Raw genomic sequence first — 15,330 nt, 5'->3', positions numbered from 1 at the left:
AATCAGAAAAATAAGTTCCAGATGAGATAGAGCTCTCAGTATGAAAAATCACTATAGCCTTCCATTTTTAGCAATATGGCAGACTTAGGAATCATAATGAGACTTTTGATTTAAAAAAAACCTATAATTGTGTAAATATTTTTTAAACAACAAATTATTAAATATATAGCTGGCCTGGCAAAAAGAGAAATCCTTAGAGACCACAAATAATGGAACATATGAATTCAGAAAGGTAAGCAAGGACATTGAAACGGTTTTGCTTAAGGAATATCTACCAGTCTCTGGGGACCTGGAGATTCCATTTACGTGGTTCAGTTCAGGAGAAAAGGAGACAAAATCTAGTGCCCACACTTGACTGATTTTTCTTTATTTGTATTCTCTATTTCATTAATTTCTCAGGTATTAATGAAGGTGGGAAGTCCGACTGTAGACCTTTTTATTTTACATAAGGCTTAGACCCTGAAAGTCACACACTGGGTAATATGAAAAAAAAAAAAATCCTGCCTTTCTTAAGGAGTTATTAAGGAAACTTGTCTACCTTGATTTTGCCTCTGAGTAAAGGGGAGAAAAACATGTTTAAGAATTTGTATTTTACCATCACACAAGTTTAGGGACAGAATTTCTACTCTCCAAGAATTCTGGAAACACCAAACTGATAACATAATTTAAAGACATCCTGTACTGGATGTGGTGGTTCATGCCTGTAATCCCAGCACTTTGGGAGGCTGAGGCAGGAGAAACACTTGAGCCCAGGAGTTCAAGATCAGCTGGGGCAACCCCATCTCTATAAAAAAGTTTTAAAAATTAGCTAGGTGTGGTGGTGTGCAGCTCTAGTCCCAGCTACTCAGGAGGCTGAGGCAGGAGGATCTCTTGAGCTCAGGAATCCATGGTTGCAGTGAGCTATGATTGTGCCACTGCATTCCAGCCTGGATGACAGAGCAAGACCCTGTCTTTAAAACAACAACAACAAGAAAACAAAAACAAAAAAAGATATTCTGGATTGCTAATATATCCAGTACCTGCAAATGCAACTGTCAATCTTTTCTCGAGGAATGCACCTCAAATTAAAAAATTATTACAGATTTGTTCCACAGAACAGAACTTCACAACAGCAAGCTGTAAGACACAAGAGGCAACCATCATTTGAGCGAGAGTTGGGAGGAAGAAGAAACAGTAGAAATGCATTCCAAAACACTGAGCATATTGGAATGGAAATTGAAATAAAAATTTAAATATGTCTAAAGAAATAAAAGGGACTGTTAGACTTTGGAACAAATATGAATTTTGCAAGCTTTACAAACAGTAACTACCATCTGCCATGTTCTCTACTTAACTAATAGCACCCAAACAGAAAACTATAGAGTACCTGATAACCCGACAACAAAGACACGCTAAGATCTGGCTTCAAAGTCATGCTTCGACAACTGCCAACCTAAATAACAGACAGAGAGGCTCTCTAATAGAAAATGATTTTTATTTGGGAATGGACACTGCAATGGGAATATGTGTGTCATAATAAACTATGTGCATATTCAGGAGGTAAAGGAAGACAAAGGTTTTTTTGAAGAAAAATGAGGAGGGCTGCATAATTGTTTTAAGATAATTATGTTTGGCAACAAGGAGCAATAATAAGGGTTGTGCCAGCCTGAGGTCAGACAGGCAGCTGCTGGGCAGATGTCCTTGCAGAAGTATATTTGTATGCAAGGTTGCGATTTTTGCAGACTTGTGTGATAATTCCTGTTATCAGGCATTTGTGCATGGGAATTCTCCTCCCTTCATGCCCTTCGCTGGGTCTATTGTTTAGATTTTTAACACAAGCAACTCCATTTTGATTCTGACAACTTTCACACAGTGTAACATTATAGAATCATTTTGACAAACAACCTAATTCTGCACTAAAAATCCTTCCTCCAAGATCCTCAGACAATCTGGTATTTGATTGTCTACTATGCATACCATAAAATTTTGACAAGCCTCATGGATCAGTCCATTCTCACACTGCTAGAAAGAAATGCCTGAGACTGCATAATTTATAAAGAAAAGATTGGCTTCCTTGGCTCATGGTTCCAGGCTGTACAGGAAGCATAGTGGCTTCTGCTTCTGGGGAGGCCTCAGGAAGCTTTTAATCATGGCAGAAGGCAAAAGGGAGCAAGGTATCTCACATGGCCAGAGCAGGAAGAAGAGAGTGAGTGGTGAGGTGCTGCGCACTTTTAAACAACCAGATCTCACCAAAACGCACTCACTTTCACGAGAACAGCACGCAGGGAATGGCGCTAACCCATTCATGAGAACTCCACCCCCAGGAGCCAATCGCCTCCCACCCAGCCCCACCTCCAGCTCTGGGGATTACCATTCGACAGGAGATTTGGTAGGGACACAGAGCCAAACCACATCAGCTCAACTGTGTTGACTTTTTGACTTTTACAGTTTTGGAAGTCCGATACTCAGAACTTGTTTTTCACCTCCTGACCAGAGGACACTGTGGCAGCATGCCAAAATGTCTTTTTGCCTTTAAACTTTCTCACCTGAGAGTCCATCATTGACCAGAGGGTCCGTGTTGTTATAATGCCTGGGAGCCACTGAGCTCTGGCTTGTGGTGAAGATACACCTGGCTGAAAGGTCGTTGAATCTGAGTGCTGAGTACGTAAGTGTTTTCCATAAGCAGAGTGGCTTAAACAACATAATTTTTTTTTTTTTTTTTTTTGAAACTGAGTCTCACTCTGTTGTTCAGGCTGTAGTGCAGTGGTGTGATCTCGGCTCACTGTCACCTCCACCTCCCAGATTCAAGTGATTCTCCTGCCTCAGCCTCCCAGGTAGCTGGGATTACAGGCACCTGCCACCAGACCCGGCTAATTTTTGTATTTTTAGTAGAGACAGGATTTCGCCATGTTGGTCAGGCTGGTCTCAAACTCCTGACCTCAGGTGACCCATCCACCTCAGCCTCCCAAAGTGCTGGGATTACAGGCGAGAGTCACTGTACCTGGCCCAACAGAAATTTATTGTCTCACAGTTTTGGGAGCTGAAAATCTAAGATCAAGGTGTCAGCAGGATTGGTTCCTTCTAAGGGACAAGAACCTGTTGCATGCCTCTTCCCTGGCTTCTGGTGGTTTGCCAGCAATCTTTGGCGCTCCTTGCTTTGTAGTTACATCTCCAAAATCTCCACCTTCATCTTCACATGGTGTTCTTCTTGTGTTCATGTCTGTCTCTGTGTCCAAATTTCTCCCATTTTAAATGACAGCCATCATATTGGATAGGGCCCACCCTACTACCTCATCTTAACTTAATCATGTGCCCCCTCCCCACAAAAAACCCTTTGTTCACAGACACTGGGGGCTAGGAATTCAATATTTTGGAAGACGAACACAATTCAACTCACAATTATTATATTATTATCTCTACTTCTGCACACATTTGAGATTTTCCTGAGTGAGTTTCAAAAAATCTGCTATAGCTCTAGAACACTCTATCAAACAATAGCAAAATGTATGTTCTTTTCAACTGAATATGGAATGTTCTCTAGGGTAGGCTTTATGCTAGGTCATAAAACAAACCTCAGTAAATTTAAAAGCATTGAAATGATACATAGTATCTTCTCCAACCACACTGGAATTAAATTAGAAATGAAAAACATAAAGTAATTTGGGGAACCCACAAATATGTAGAAATTGAACAACATACTCCTAAATAGCCAGTAGGTCAAAAGAAAAATCAAACTGAAAATTAGAAAATACTTTGAGCTGAATTAAAATGGAAACCACAACATTCCAAAACTTATGGAATTCAGCTGAAGAACTGCCTAGGAAAAATTATAGCAGTAAATGCCTATATTAAAAAGGAAAAAAAACTCAGAACAATTACTTCTATCTTAAGACACTGGAAAGAGAAGAGCAAACTAAACCTAATTCAAAAAAGAAAGGAAATAGTAAATATTAGAATGGAAATTAATGAAATAGAGAATGCAAAATGGTAAAGAAAAATCAATGAATCCAAAAGCTGATTCTTTGGAAAGGTAAACAAAAATAACAGAATTCAACCAAGACATAAGAAAGAAGACTTAAATTATTAGAATTATAGAAACGATATCAGTTTTTCACAAACTTTTCCAAAAAACAGGAGAGAAGGGATGCTTCTCAGCTCATTCTATGATGCCAGTATTACCCTGATTCCAAAACCAAAGACATCACAAAAAAAGAAAACTACAGATCACTATCTCTTATTACTATGGATACAAAAATCCTCCACAAAATCGTGGCAAATCAAATCCAGTGACATATAAAAAGAATCATACACTATGACCAAGTGGGATTTATTCCAGGAAGGCAAGGTTAGCTTAACACCTGTAAATTAATTATTGTAATAGACCCTATCAATAGAATAAAAACCAAAAGCCACATGCTCATATTAATAGATGCAGAAAAAGCACTTGACAAAATCCAACACTCATTTTTTGATTAAAAACCACAATAAGATACCTCTTAGCACCTACCATGATGGCTATAATCAAAAAGATAATAAATTTTGGTGAGGATGTGGAGAAATTAGAACCCTCATACATTTCTGGTGAGAATGTAAAAACGATGCAGTCACTTTGGAAAACAGTGTGGCAGTTTCTCAAAAAAGCTAAACATAGAGTAACCATTTGAGCAGCAATTCCGCTAGTAGGTATACACCCAAGAGAAATGAAAACGTATGTCCATATGAAAACTTGTACATGAATATTTATAGCAGCATTAGTCATAAAGCAAAAGATGGAAACCCAAATATTTATGAACTGTGAATGGACAAACAAAATGTGATATATCCATAAAATGAAATATTATTTGGCCACAAAAAGAAATGAAGTCCTGATACATGCTACAACATGCATGAAACTTGAAAATATCATGGGAGGTAAACAGTCACGAAAGACCACCCATGACATGATCCATTTATATGAAATGTCCAGAATAAGCAAAATATAGGGACAGAAAATAGATTGGTAGTTGCTTAGAGCCAGGAGTATGGGGGAATTGGGGAGTGATGACTAAAGCACATGGGAGTCTCTTTTTGAGGTAATGAAAATGTTTACAGTGGATTATGGTGACGGTTGCACAGCTCTGTGAATATACTAAAAACCACTGAATTGTACATTTTACACTGATGAATTGTACAGTATGTAAACGATATCTCAATAAAACGGCCACAAAAAGAAGAGTAAGGAGGAGTGAAGCAGGATAAGGAAGGTTAGGAGGCCATACTGACTTACTGACTTTTCCCCTGGTGTAAAGCCCAGTGGGCTCCGCATCCCTTGCACCCTCTTACGTCAGCACCTGACTCTTTTGCAAGATAAACAGTCCTGCAGGACACCAGCCAACTGCCAGATGGTTACAAGTTCCTAATAGCTAGCACAGCCCGGGAAAGAGCCTTATTCCTAATGTAGCTTCCCCAGTACCTAGCCAATCAGCATCCAAAACCCAAGAAGCTATTAGCTGCAAATTACTGCCTTGGGGCGGGAGCGCTGAGGATTTCTCCAGGGTCCCACCTGCGCAGCTAGGCTCAAGGTTTAGCTCATAGTAACCTTTTCTTCATTTTAATAGTAAAAAAACCCCTAGGCGGAGATTTTATATGCTAATAATACATGCATTGCATGTTACAGCATGCAGATGCTGAGCGCATGTGTCAACCGCAGGTCTGTCTTTACATACTTGACCTCACCAGTATTTTATGAATATATACAAACAGTTCCCGCAAAAGGAATTCCTCTGAAGGCGCTAGTTGCTGTCTCTCCCTTTGAGCAGCCCACTCAGCCTCTCAGAGGGTACTTTCGCTTTACAATAAGCTTCTTTGGCTACTCTTTCTTTGGAGTCACTCTCAAATTCTTTTGTGTGGTGAGATCAAGAACGTAAACTTACCTACCGACCACTGGAGGAGGAGGCGGCCTTCGTGGTAGCAAATAGCAGCAGCAGCTACTAAAGGCAGTCATACACAGAATCACGGGGTGAATGCCTAAGCGGTGTTTCAGAGAGTATGGTCTAAACCAGCACCGCCCAGTAGATATTTCCATGATGTCAGTATGGTCACCACTAGCTCTACGTGGATCTTGAACACCTGAAATGTATCTAGAGAGACTGAGGACCTCAATTTTCAAATCTTTTTTTTGCGTTTGCATTATGGGTTGTTCTGGTTCTAAGGAAACAAATTTTTTCACCAAGAAATTCCTGGTTTTTACATGTCCATGCATTATAAGAAAGAGTCTTAAGCTAACTGGACTAGACTAGTGCACTAGTTAACTAACCCAGACTTGCCATGGCTTTCACAGACAGAACTCGATATGATCAAAACTAGACATTTTCAAGAGGCTCTTGAATCTGAGGATGTAAAAATGCCCAATGTCCAATGGTTGCCTACGTCACATCAGGAACCACTGTTCCACCTGCATTGATTTCCATGCCCCTTTTCTACGCTGCTGGAAGGAAATTCACCCCACCCACTACTGCAATCAGGACAGGATGTCTGACTCTGATGCAACAACTCCCTTTCTCAAATAACTCTTACGGAGATAGGTCTCTGTTGTCAAATCTCACTTCCCCACCTTTAGGAAGAGAACAAGTAGCAACATATAAATGCTGGTTATAAGCAAGTTGATAGCTATTTTTAAACTAATTAAGAGCCCTTCAATTTCAAAAATAAAAAGGGTTGGTAGTAATTTGTGAAACCTTTAACACTAGCCAATCCATGCGATACCAGATGTGTGAACTAATTACATCCCTAGCACAGCTAACAAAATGGTGCAGAAATGCAAATGGGAATAGTTGGGATAGTCTGTCTCCCAAGGGAATTAGCACATACAGTTGGAAAGTCTTGCAAATTCAATACAGCTCCTATTTTGATGGTTTCTAGAAGTTAAAAAGAACATTAATGAATAAGATAAAGAATCTCAGACCCCCCAAAGTGCAAAAAAGTTTAAGAAATTATGCCAAAACACAAAATGCTTTAGACACGTGGCTCTTTAGGAAAACCTTTCCACCTGACAGAAATAAAGTGTGAAATTTGCCTAAATGCACCTAGCTGAAAAGCTATATATTGTAATGACACGTATGGATATTTTAAATGGTTTAAAGAAATCTGTCTTCTGGAAACTGAAACATCCAATAGTTTCCTTCTTGGAAAAGGAGATTTTCAAATGAGAACAGATTTTTTCAAATTAATTTAATTATTAAGACATTCATCAAAAGTATATATCTTTCAAAACAATGTGAATATACTTAACATCTATAACTATAAACTTCATAATGGTTAAGATGATAAAAATAAAGGTCTATATTACCCTAATTAGCATAAAATTAAAGAAATTTAAACTATGTATAAACAAGTAAGTCATTAATAGAACTGTGAAAAGTGTTCCTGTTTTCTAATATTAAATTACATCTCTCTCTAAAAAGCTTTTGGATCAGAAAAAGGAAAAATGCAAATGTTAGTTTAATAACATGGACTTCCTACTGTTGAATTACAAGAGAAGAAAGAAGTGTAAATAATCATTAAGCCACCAATTAGTAGTCACATGACGGCTTTACAAAACACCCTTCTGTGTTAGAAATTTAGGTAAAATGTAAAGGATTTCAATATTACTTACTAAAAATAAATACAGAAGAATTTTATAAAAATCCATCATGCCTACTTAATGAATTATAGATTTTGGCAAAATAGATAGCTACATATTTTCTCTTTGATTTTATCGCGGTGTAAAATATAATATAAATGTAACTCTTTATGCATAATTTTGGAATTATCATCTTATCTCAAGCTTAACTGAATAGAATATCCTAAGGTCCTTCTACTTGTCAGGTAGGTTATCAGTGCTAACACCATATATTTAAGACTAGAAATGTAAACCTATGTATTTATTTAATGAAAGCTGTAACAATCGATGTCTTTATATAAAACACTGCTAGTTAGGTGAGCCTGTAGAATCACTTCACCTTTACTGTGGGAGTTTTAAAGAGTTTTATTTCTAATAATTACTGTGATTATATTTTCTTTAATGTCAAATTAAAGTACATGTTCTAAGATGCCTAACTGACTTGAGACCTTTAGCTGATTATCAGCTGAAGTAATTAGAGAATAGTCTTTATGTATCTGGAAATTTTCCAAGGAAAATATTTTAAATTATAAACAAAGAGAAAGAAAGTACATGCTCGTGGTTTTGGCTTATGTCTTTTTTCCCATAGAAATATATATATATATTTTTATAACACTCAAATGAAGATAGTACAAATAGACCTAATATACTTGATAAGATTAGTTCTATTCAGAAAATTCAAATTTCAAAGAGCTGAGTAGTATTGTCATTTTAACATTGTTCGGTGTGACACATGCCTACACGCAAAGGTTTAAATGCACTTAAATGTATCTCTTCCCCTAAGCAGAGTCTGGGGTGAAGACTTCCATTCAGGACTTTTTCTGGGAAGTCGTCCTAGGGAGCAGGAGTGAGGGGTAGGAGGAGTGACTCAGAGGAAGGTAGAAAGCCAGCCCACGGCGGGGGGTCATCAAGGCAGTCACAGCCAGTGCAGTTGCTGCTCAAACTTTCAGAACCTTTGGAAGAGATTCCTGAAATGCATTGCAGATGGCAGGGGAGGCATTTCCGATCCACTTCACCCCAGTCACTCAGGGGTAACCGCAGTGGCCATCCTGGGCAAGGCATCAAGCAGTCTAAGGGTGCAGGACGTGGGGGTAGCCCATCAGAGCCTGCTGGCAGGCGTGGCCACTGAAGAGGCTCAGACCCTGCGCTGGCACTAGCTAGCAATGTATGGTGGCGCCACCAGGACCCTGACACAGGTGTGTGGTATGAATGAAGGAGAAGGAATGGGCACAGCCATGCCCACTGTGTCTGGGCCAGCATGTTACATGATTCTCCTCCGTGAGGCGTGATTTGTAATTTTTTAGGGCAATTTTGGGCTTAGAGAAGAATTGATTGGAAAGTATAGAATTCCCACATATCTCTCCCTGCCCAGGCTCCCCCCTCACATTTCCCTATTATTTACATCTTGTATTAGTGTGGTACGTTTGTTATAACTGACAAACCAATTCTGATACGATCTAGTGTTCTATACGAATGATGATACTTAACAATAATATATTGTTTCAAATAGCTGAGGGAAAATATTGAACATTCCCAATGCAAAGAAGTGATGAAGTGTTTCAGATGATGGATGCACTAATTACCGTGACCTGATGTCTACACATTGTATTTATGAGAACATCATTACATACTCCATAAATTATTTGTCATATTTGTATAATTATTATTTATCAATTGAAAAAATAGAATTAAAATATATTTCAAAAAGATTTTCACCAACACTATCAAGAAAAAAATTTACAAATTTAAAATTTAAGAAGTTACCAATAAATAAAACAAAAATACCAAAAAAAGATACAGAATTATTATTAACTAAAGCGTTAGTTTATATTAGGCTTCACTCTTTGAGTTGTACATTTGCCGGGTTTTGACAAATATATTATGTGTATCCATTATTATTGTAACATAGGAAATAGTTTCACTGCCCTAAAAGTTCCCTTCTTCTGGATTTTAGTTTACTTTCTGATGCTGTTTCCAAGATCTAGCCCCAAATTCACAACCTGACAGGTTTTTTTGAATCTCCACCATGTTTGATTTTTCTAAAACAGCCCCTTGGTGGTGCCTAGACCAATGCACGTGCCCGTTGCTGGGGAGACAGGCACACGCTGGAAAGACAAGAATCAGGTCGGGCGCAGTGGCTCACACCTGTAATTCCAGCACTTTGGGAGGCCGAGGTGGGCAGATCACATGAGGCCAAGAGTTTTAGACCAGGCTGGCCAACATGGCAATATCCTGTCTCTACTAAAAATACAAAAATTAGCCAGGCATGGTGGTGCACGTCTGCAATCCCAGCACTTTGAGAGGCCAAGAAGGGCAAATCGCATGAGGTCAAGAGTTCAGGACTAGCCTGGTCAACATGGCAACACCCTGTCTCTACCAAAAATACAAAAATTAGCTGGGAGTGGCGGGGCATGTCTGTAATCCCACCTATTCAGGAGGCTGAGGCACAAGAAATGTTTGAACGAAGAGGCAGAGGTTTCAGTGAGCTGAGATGGCACCACTGCACTCCAGCCTGGGTGACAGAGTGAGGCTCTGTCTCAAAAAAATAAAATAAAAACAAAAATAAAAAAAGACAAGAATCAGCACCTGGGTACAAAAACACTGGAGATAAATTTTATTTCATGTTTATTTATATAACTAATTGTGTCACCTGTAAGCAGCATAACCCTGGAATATCTGTAAAGGTGTGGCAAAGGCATCAGGGAGCGTGCCGGGTCCAGATGACTTGGATTTCAGACACTTAACGAATATGTCCTACTGTGTTTTCAGACTGGTGGAGCCCTCTTTTGCTGCAAAGCATCTCTTTATCTTTTTGCAAAGACATTCATACAGCTTTTCCTTGGTTCCCACCTGGAGAATGCCTTCAACCCATGCCAAGCTCTTGTGGCTATCAGGGGCTACTGAGTCATTTAAAAATGTTGCTATCTGTATCTATATCTGCATTTCCCAAACCTGGAAAATGTAAAATAGATGGACAGAACTGTCAAAACCAAACTGTCTAATCTAGTGGGTGGAATTGGAATGTCTTGGTCCTTTCACTCATCTTTCATACTCATCAAAATTCATTCCCCTGTGCAAGAAAAACACTGAATCCTTATGAAACAGCTCCTGGCAGGCCTGTGCATCTCAACGCCATATCCCCATGAAGGGACTCCACTTGGCGTGACCATACGTCCTAGTTTTCTCAGGGCAGTCCTGTTTTTTTTTTTTTCTTTTTCTTTTTTAAGGCTTGTTTTATTTTAATGGCAGATCTATGTAATCACAGTGGCCAGGAAGTACAGAAAAAGGGGAAGCTTTTTTTCTTGTCTCTTCTTCCTTGGACAAAGTCTTGACCTTCTTTTTGGCCTGGAGGCGCTCTTCACGGAGCTTGCGTGCTTTATTGGTCTTAGAGCTGCGGGCTTCAGCCTGGTCAGCCAGGAACTTCTTGTGGGCCTTGTCTGCCTTCAGCTTGTGGTTGTGTTCCATGAGAATCTGCTTGGTTGTGAACATATTCCCCTGCACCTTCAGGTACAGGCTGTGATACATGTGGTGATCAGTCTTCTTAGATTCACGGTATCTTCCAAACAACCAGTGCAGAATCCTCATTCTCCTCATCCAAGTGACCTTCTCTGGCATTTGGAAATTGGCTGTACCCTTGCGCTAACCTGTGCCCATGTGCCTGCCCTTCTGGTGGGCTAAGGTGCTTTTCTGGCATCCAGCCTGGGAATGGACAGTCACAGGCTTGTGGATGATCAGCCCAACTTTGATCAGCTTCCGGATCTACTGATGGGAGTTGGCGATGACGATTTCACTGGTCTCACTGGGGTCCAGCCAGACCTTCTTGCTACAGTGGAGGCACTCATGGCGAGCCTCTTCCGAAGCCTGAATATCCTCATGGCTTCGGCCACAGCAGTGACAAAGGACAGTGTTGGTTTACGCTTGTGGTCCCAGTGCACCTATTCACACTCACCCTCTCCCGCTTCCCTCACTCTCTAAGGTATTCCAGTTGGGTGATAAATTATATGGTCACTGTAAGTTGTCACATTCTGATATTTCCACTTTTGTAAAAAAAAAAAATCCAGACTACATTGTCCAGTGTTTTCATCAGTATGTCATCACTTGCTTGTACCTGACTCCACTGAAAGCTGGAGCCATGAAGGACAAACCCCTGATGAGGAAAACCAGCATTCAAATCCCAGGGGAAGGACTCTTGTTCTGTGTCCTCTTCATCAGCCACTGCAGCGACTCCACTGTAGAACCTGGGGTGCCCCAATTTATATGAAATAATTTATATTTGGGGATCCAAATTAATTTTGTATCCCAAAAGGAACACTTTTGAAAGGTACCACCTACAGGGTTTTTTGTTTCTTTTTTCTTTTTCTTTTTTTTTTTTTTTTTGGAGTCAAGTTCTCTCTCTGTCACCCAGGCTGGAGTGCAATAGTGAGACCACAGCTCACTACGGCCTCCAATTCCTAGGCTCATGTGATCCTCCAGCCTCAGCCTCCTGAGTAGCTTGGACTACAGGCATACACAGCTATGCCCAGCTAATTTTTAATTTTTTTGTAGGAATGGAGTCTTGCTATGGTGCTCAGGCTGGTCTCAAACTCCTGGCCTCAAGTGACCCTCCTGCCTTGGCCTCCCAAGTAGCTGGGACTACAGGCATGAGCCACCACTGCCAGCTTAAAAAACGTTTTTCAAGATGATTTCAGTCACGATGCAAGCATATGATTTACTAAGATCATCCAGAACAGAACTGTTTTAAGTTATAAACAATCTAGCATAAGAGACACAGAAGTTGTTATTCATTTAGGGCTGTTTCTATTCTAAATATTCTATCTGATTCTACTATCATGATACTCCATCATTTATATTCTCTGTTAGTTCTGATCGTATATGTGTTGCCTCAAATTGAGATGCCCATCTATAGATAAACATTTATAAAAAGTGGGCATTAAGTTTCAATGCTACATTTTGTACACGATATTGGGACCCTGGTAAAGTACATTTCACTGGCAATTTCAGCAAAAACTATGGATATATATTTTTAAAGGATGACTCTTCAAATTTTCTGCAGGACACAGTACAAGCCTTTGTGTATAACTACAAAATTAAACAGTTATATTTTACCTTTTATGGCACTGGTCTTGGCAGTCATACAACTAGAGACTATTAAGGTTAAGAATTCTGCCTGTGTCCTGCAGCTAATAAAAGGCAGAACCAGGATTTGATTCAGTTCTGTCTGGCTCTCAAATCTACCATCTATGGGCTAAACATTCCTTCTATTCTTTTTTATAGAGTATGATTTTTAATTTTTAATTGACAATAATTGTACATATTCATGGGGTACATAGTGATGTTTCTATACATGTAATGTATAGTGATCAGGTCAGGGTAATTAGCATATCCATCATCTCAAACATTTATCATTTCTTTGTATTGGGAATGTTCAATACCCTCCTTTGAGCTATTTGAAACTATGTATTGTTGAGGATGTAATTTTGAATACCTTTACCATCCAGGTCCCTATGGTCAAGATGTACTTGAATAACCTCTGACGGCTTAAGTGCAAAGCCCAGGACTAACAGGGCTGCCCCATGCGGTGTCTCCTGCAGAGCACACCAGCCACCTGCTCCACCCACCCCATGCAGCCTGAGATCACGGGGTGTTTCTGCAGGCCCATGTATCCCACTGTGAGCTTCCCACCATTTTGTAGCTTCTAAGTGTTTGCTAGTTGTGCAGCTGCTGTGAAGCAACTTCTTCCTCATCTTGTACTCAGTTGTGCTTTTGAACCAAGTGCAGCCTTAGCACCCATGCTAAGCTTCATCTTAGTCATTTAGCCCAGCATATCGACTCTCGAGATCTTGTGGGAGCTTCATTCCATCATCAGTCGCCCTCAATTCTACCACCTCTGTCAATTTCACCAACACATCCGTTGCATGGCGTTATCCATTCATTCATTGTTGGACTCCTCTTTCCTGAATTCTGCTATGGGCCACCACTATTCTAGGCCCTGGGGAACACAGCAGTGAGGAAGGCAAAGGCCCTGCCTGCATGGAGCACACACTCCACTGCAGGAGACAAATAATGAACAGATAAATGAGTGGTTAAGATAATCCCAGGCACTGATGAAACTCACGAAGAAAAATAAGGTGTGCTATGGGGTTGGAGGGATGTGCTATTTTAATAGGGTGGCCAAAAGCAATGAGGGTTGAGCAGAGTCCTGAGTTAAATATGGGAATGAGCCGTGCAATGGCCAGGGAGAAGAGCCTGTGAAGGGAACACAGAGTGACTGCAAGGGGCCTGGGGCAGAAACATGCTGGGCCAGTGAGAGAGGAGGGGCCGTGTGGCTGGAGTGTGAGGCCTGCTCCACTGAGGAAGGAACTTGGATTGTATTCTGACAGAGGGCTGAGAGCAGGTATGTCACACAGTCTGACTGATTTTTTGGGGGTATGTGGCAAACACACACATAACATAAAATTTGCCATTTTAACCATTTTTTCAGTGTATGTGGCATTAAGTACAACCACACTGCTGTGCAGCCCCCACTGCCATCATCTCCAGAACTTTTTCATCTTCCCAAACTAAAACTCTGTTTTCATTAAACGCCAACTCCCACTCACCTCTCCCCAGTCCTTGGCAACCCCTGTTCTACTTTCTGTCTCTATGGATTTGACTACTCTGGTGCTGAATATTAGTGGAATTATACAGTGTTGTCCTTTGGTGTGTGGCTTATTCCACTTAACATAATGTCCTTGAGATTTATACATGTTGTAGCTTTGGTCAGGATTTCCTTCCCTTTTAAGGCTGAATAATACTCCATTGTATGGACGGACCAGATTTTGTACATCCATTCATCCGTTGATGGACACCTGGGTTGATTCCACCTTTTGGCTATTATGGATAATGCTGCTGTGAACACAGGTATGCAAATGTCTCTTTGAGACTCTGCTTTCAGTTCTTTGGGGCATCTCCTCAGTAGTGGAATTGCTGGATTATGTGGTAATTCTGTGTTTAATTTTTTGAAGAACCACCGTACTGCTTTTAAGAGCAGCTGAACCATTCTGCATTCCCACTAACAGTGCATGAGGGTTCCAATTTCTCCACGTGCTCAACAATGCACAGTATTTCTGTTTTTGGGGTAGTAGGCATCCTAATGATATGTGAGGGTGTGAGATGATATCTGATTTTGATGTGCATTTCCATAATGATTAGTCGTATTAAGTGTCTGTTAATATACTTGTCGGTCATTTGAATGTCTTCTTTGGAGAAATGTCTATTCAAGTCCTTTGTCCATTTTTTTAAATGGAATTGTTGGTTTGAGTTGTAAGTATTCTTTACATGCACTAAATATTAACTCCTTATCAGATATACGATTTGCAAATATGTTCTCCCATCCCATGAGTTGACTTGTTGAGTTTGCTCTGTTGATTGTGTACTTTGATGTAGAAAAGTTTTACATTTTGATGTAGTAAAATTTACTCATTTGGTCTTGTGTTGCTTGACTTTCAGTGTGATCAACCAAAAGTCATTGCCAAGCAATAACATAAAGACATTATTTTGCTCTATGTTTTCTTATAAGAATTTTATCATTTTAGGTCTTGCATTTTAGTCTTTGTTCTATTTTGAATTAATTTTTGTGTGTGGTATAAGATAACAGTTCAACTTCATTCTTTTCTATATGGATATCCAGTTTTCCCAGCACCATTTCTTGAAAAGTCCATCCTTTCCCCATT

The 15,330-nt window shown here is 39.9% G+C and overlaps 1 protein-coding gene across 1 annotated transcript; it reads right to left on the bottom strand.

The window, feature by feature from the left end:
- Nucleotides 1–9,606: 9,606 nt before the first annotated feature.
- Nucleotides 9,607–11,493, bottom strand: LOC100973786 (large ribosomal subunit protein eL19). The gene is given in 2 exon segments (XM_034966992.3): nt 9,607–11,454; nt 11,457–11,493. Coding segments are annotated over 2 exon segments (639 nt in total). The 3' UTR covers nt 9,607–10,852.
- Between the last annotated feature and the right edge of the window lie 3,837 nt (nt 11,494–15,330).

This window comes from Pan paniscus, chromosome 7 (genome assembly GCF_029289425.2).
Source record: "Pan paniscus chromosome 7, NHGRI_mPanPan1-v2.0_pri, whole genome shotgun sequence".
NCBI classification, from domain to species: domain Eukaryota; kingdom Metazoa; phylum Chordata; class Mammalia; order Primates; family Hominidae; genus Pan; species Pan paniscus.
Note: the sequence above shows the minus strand (reverse complement) of the source record. Positions and strands in the feature narration are given on the sequence as shown.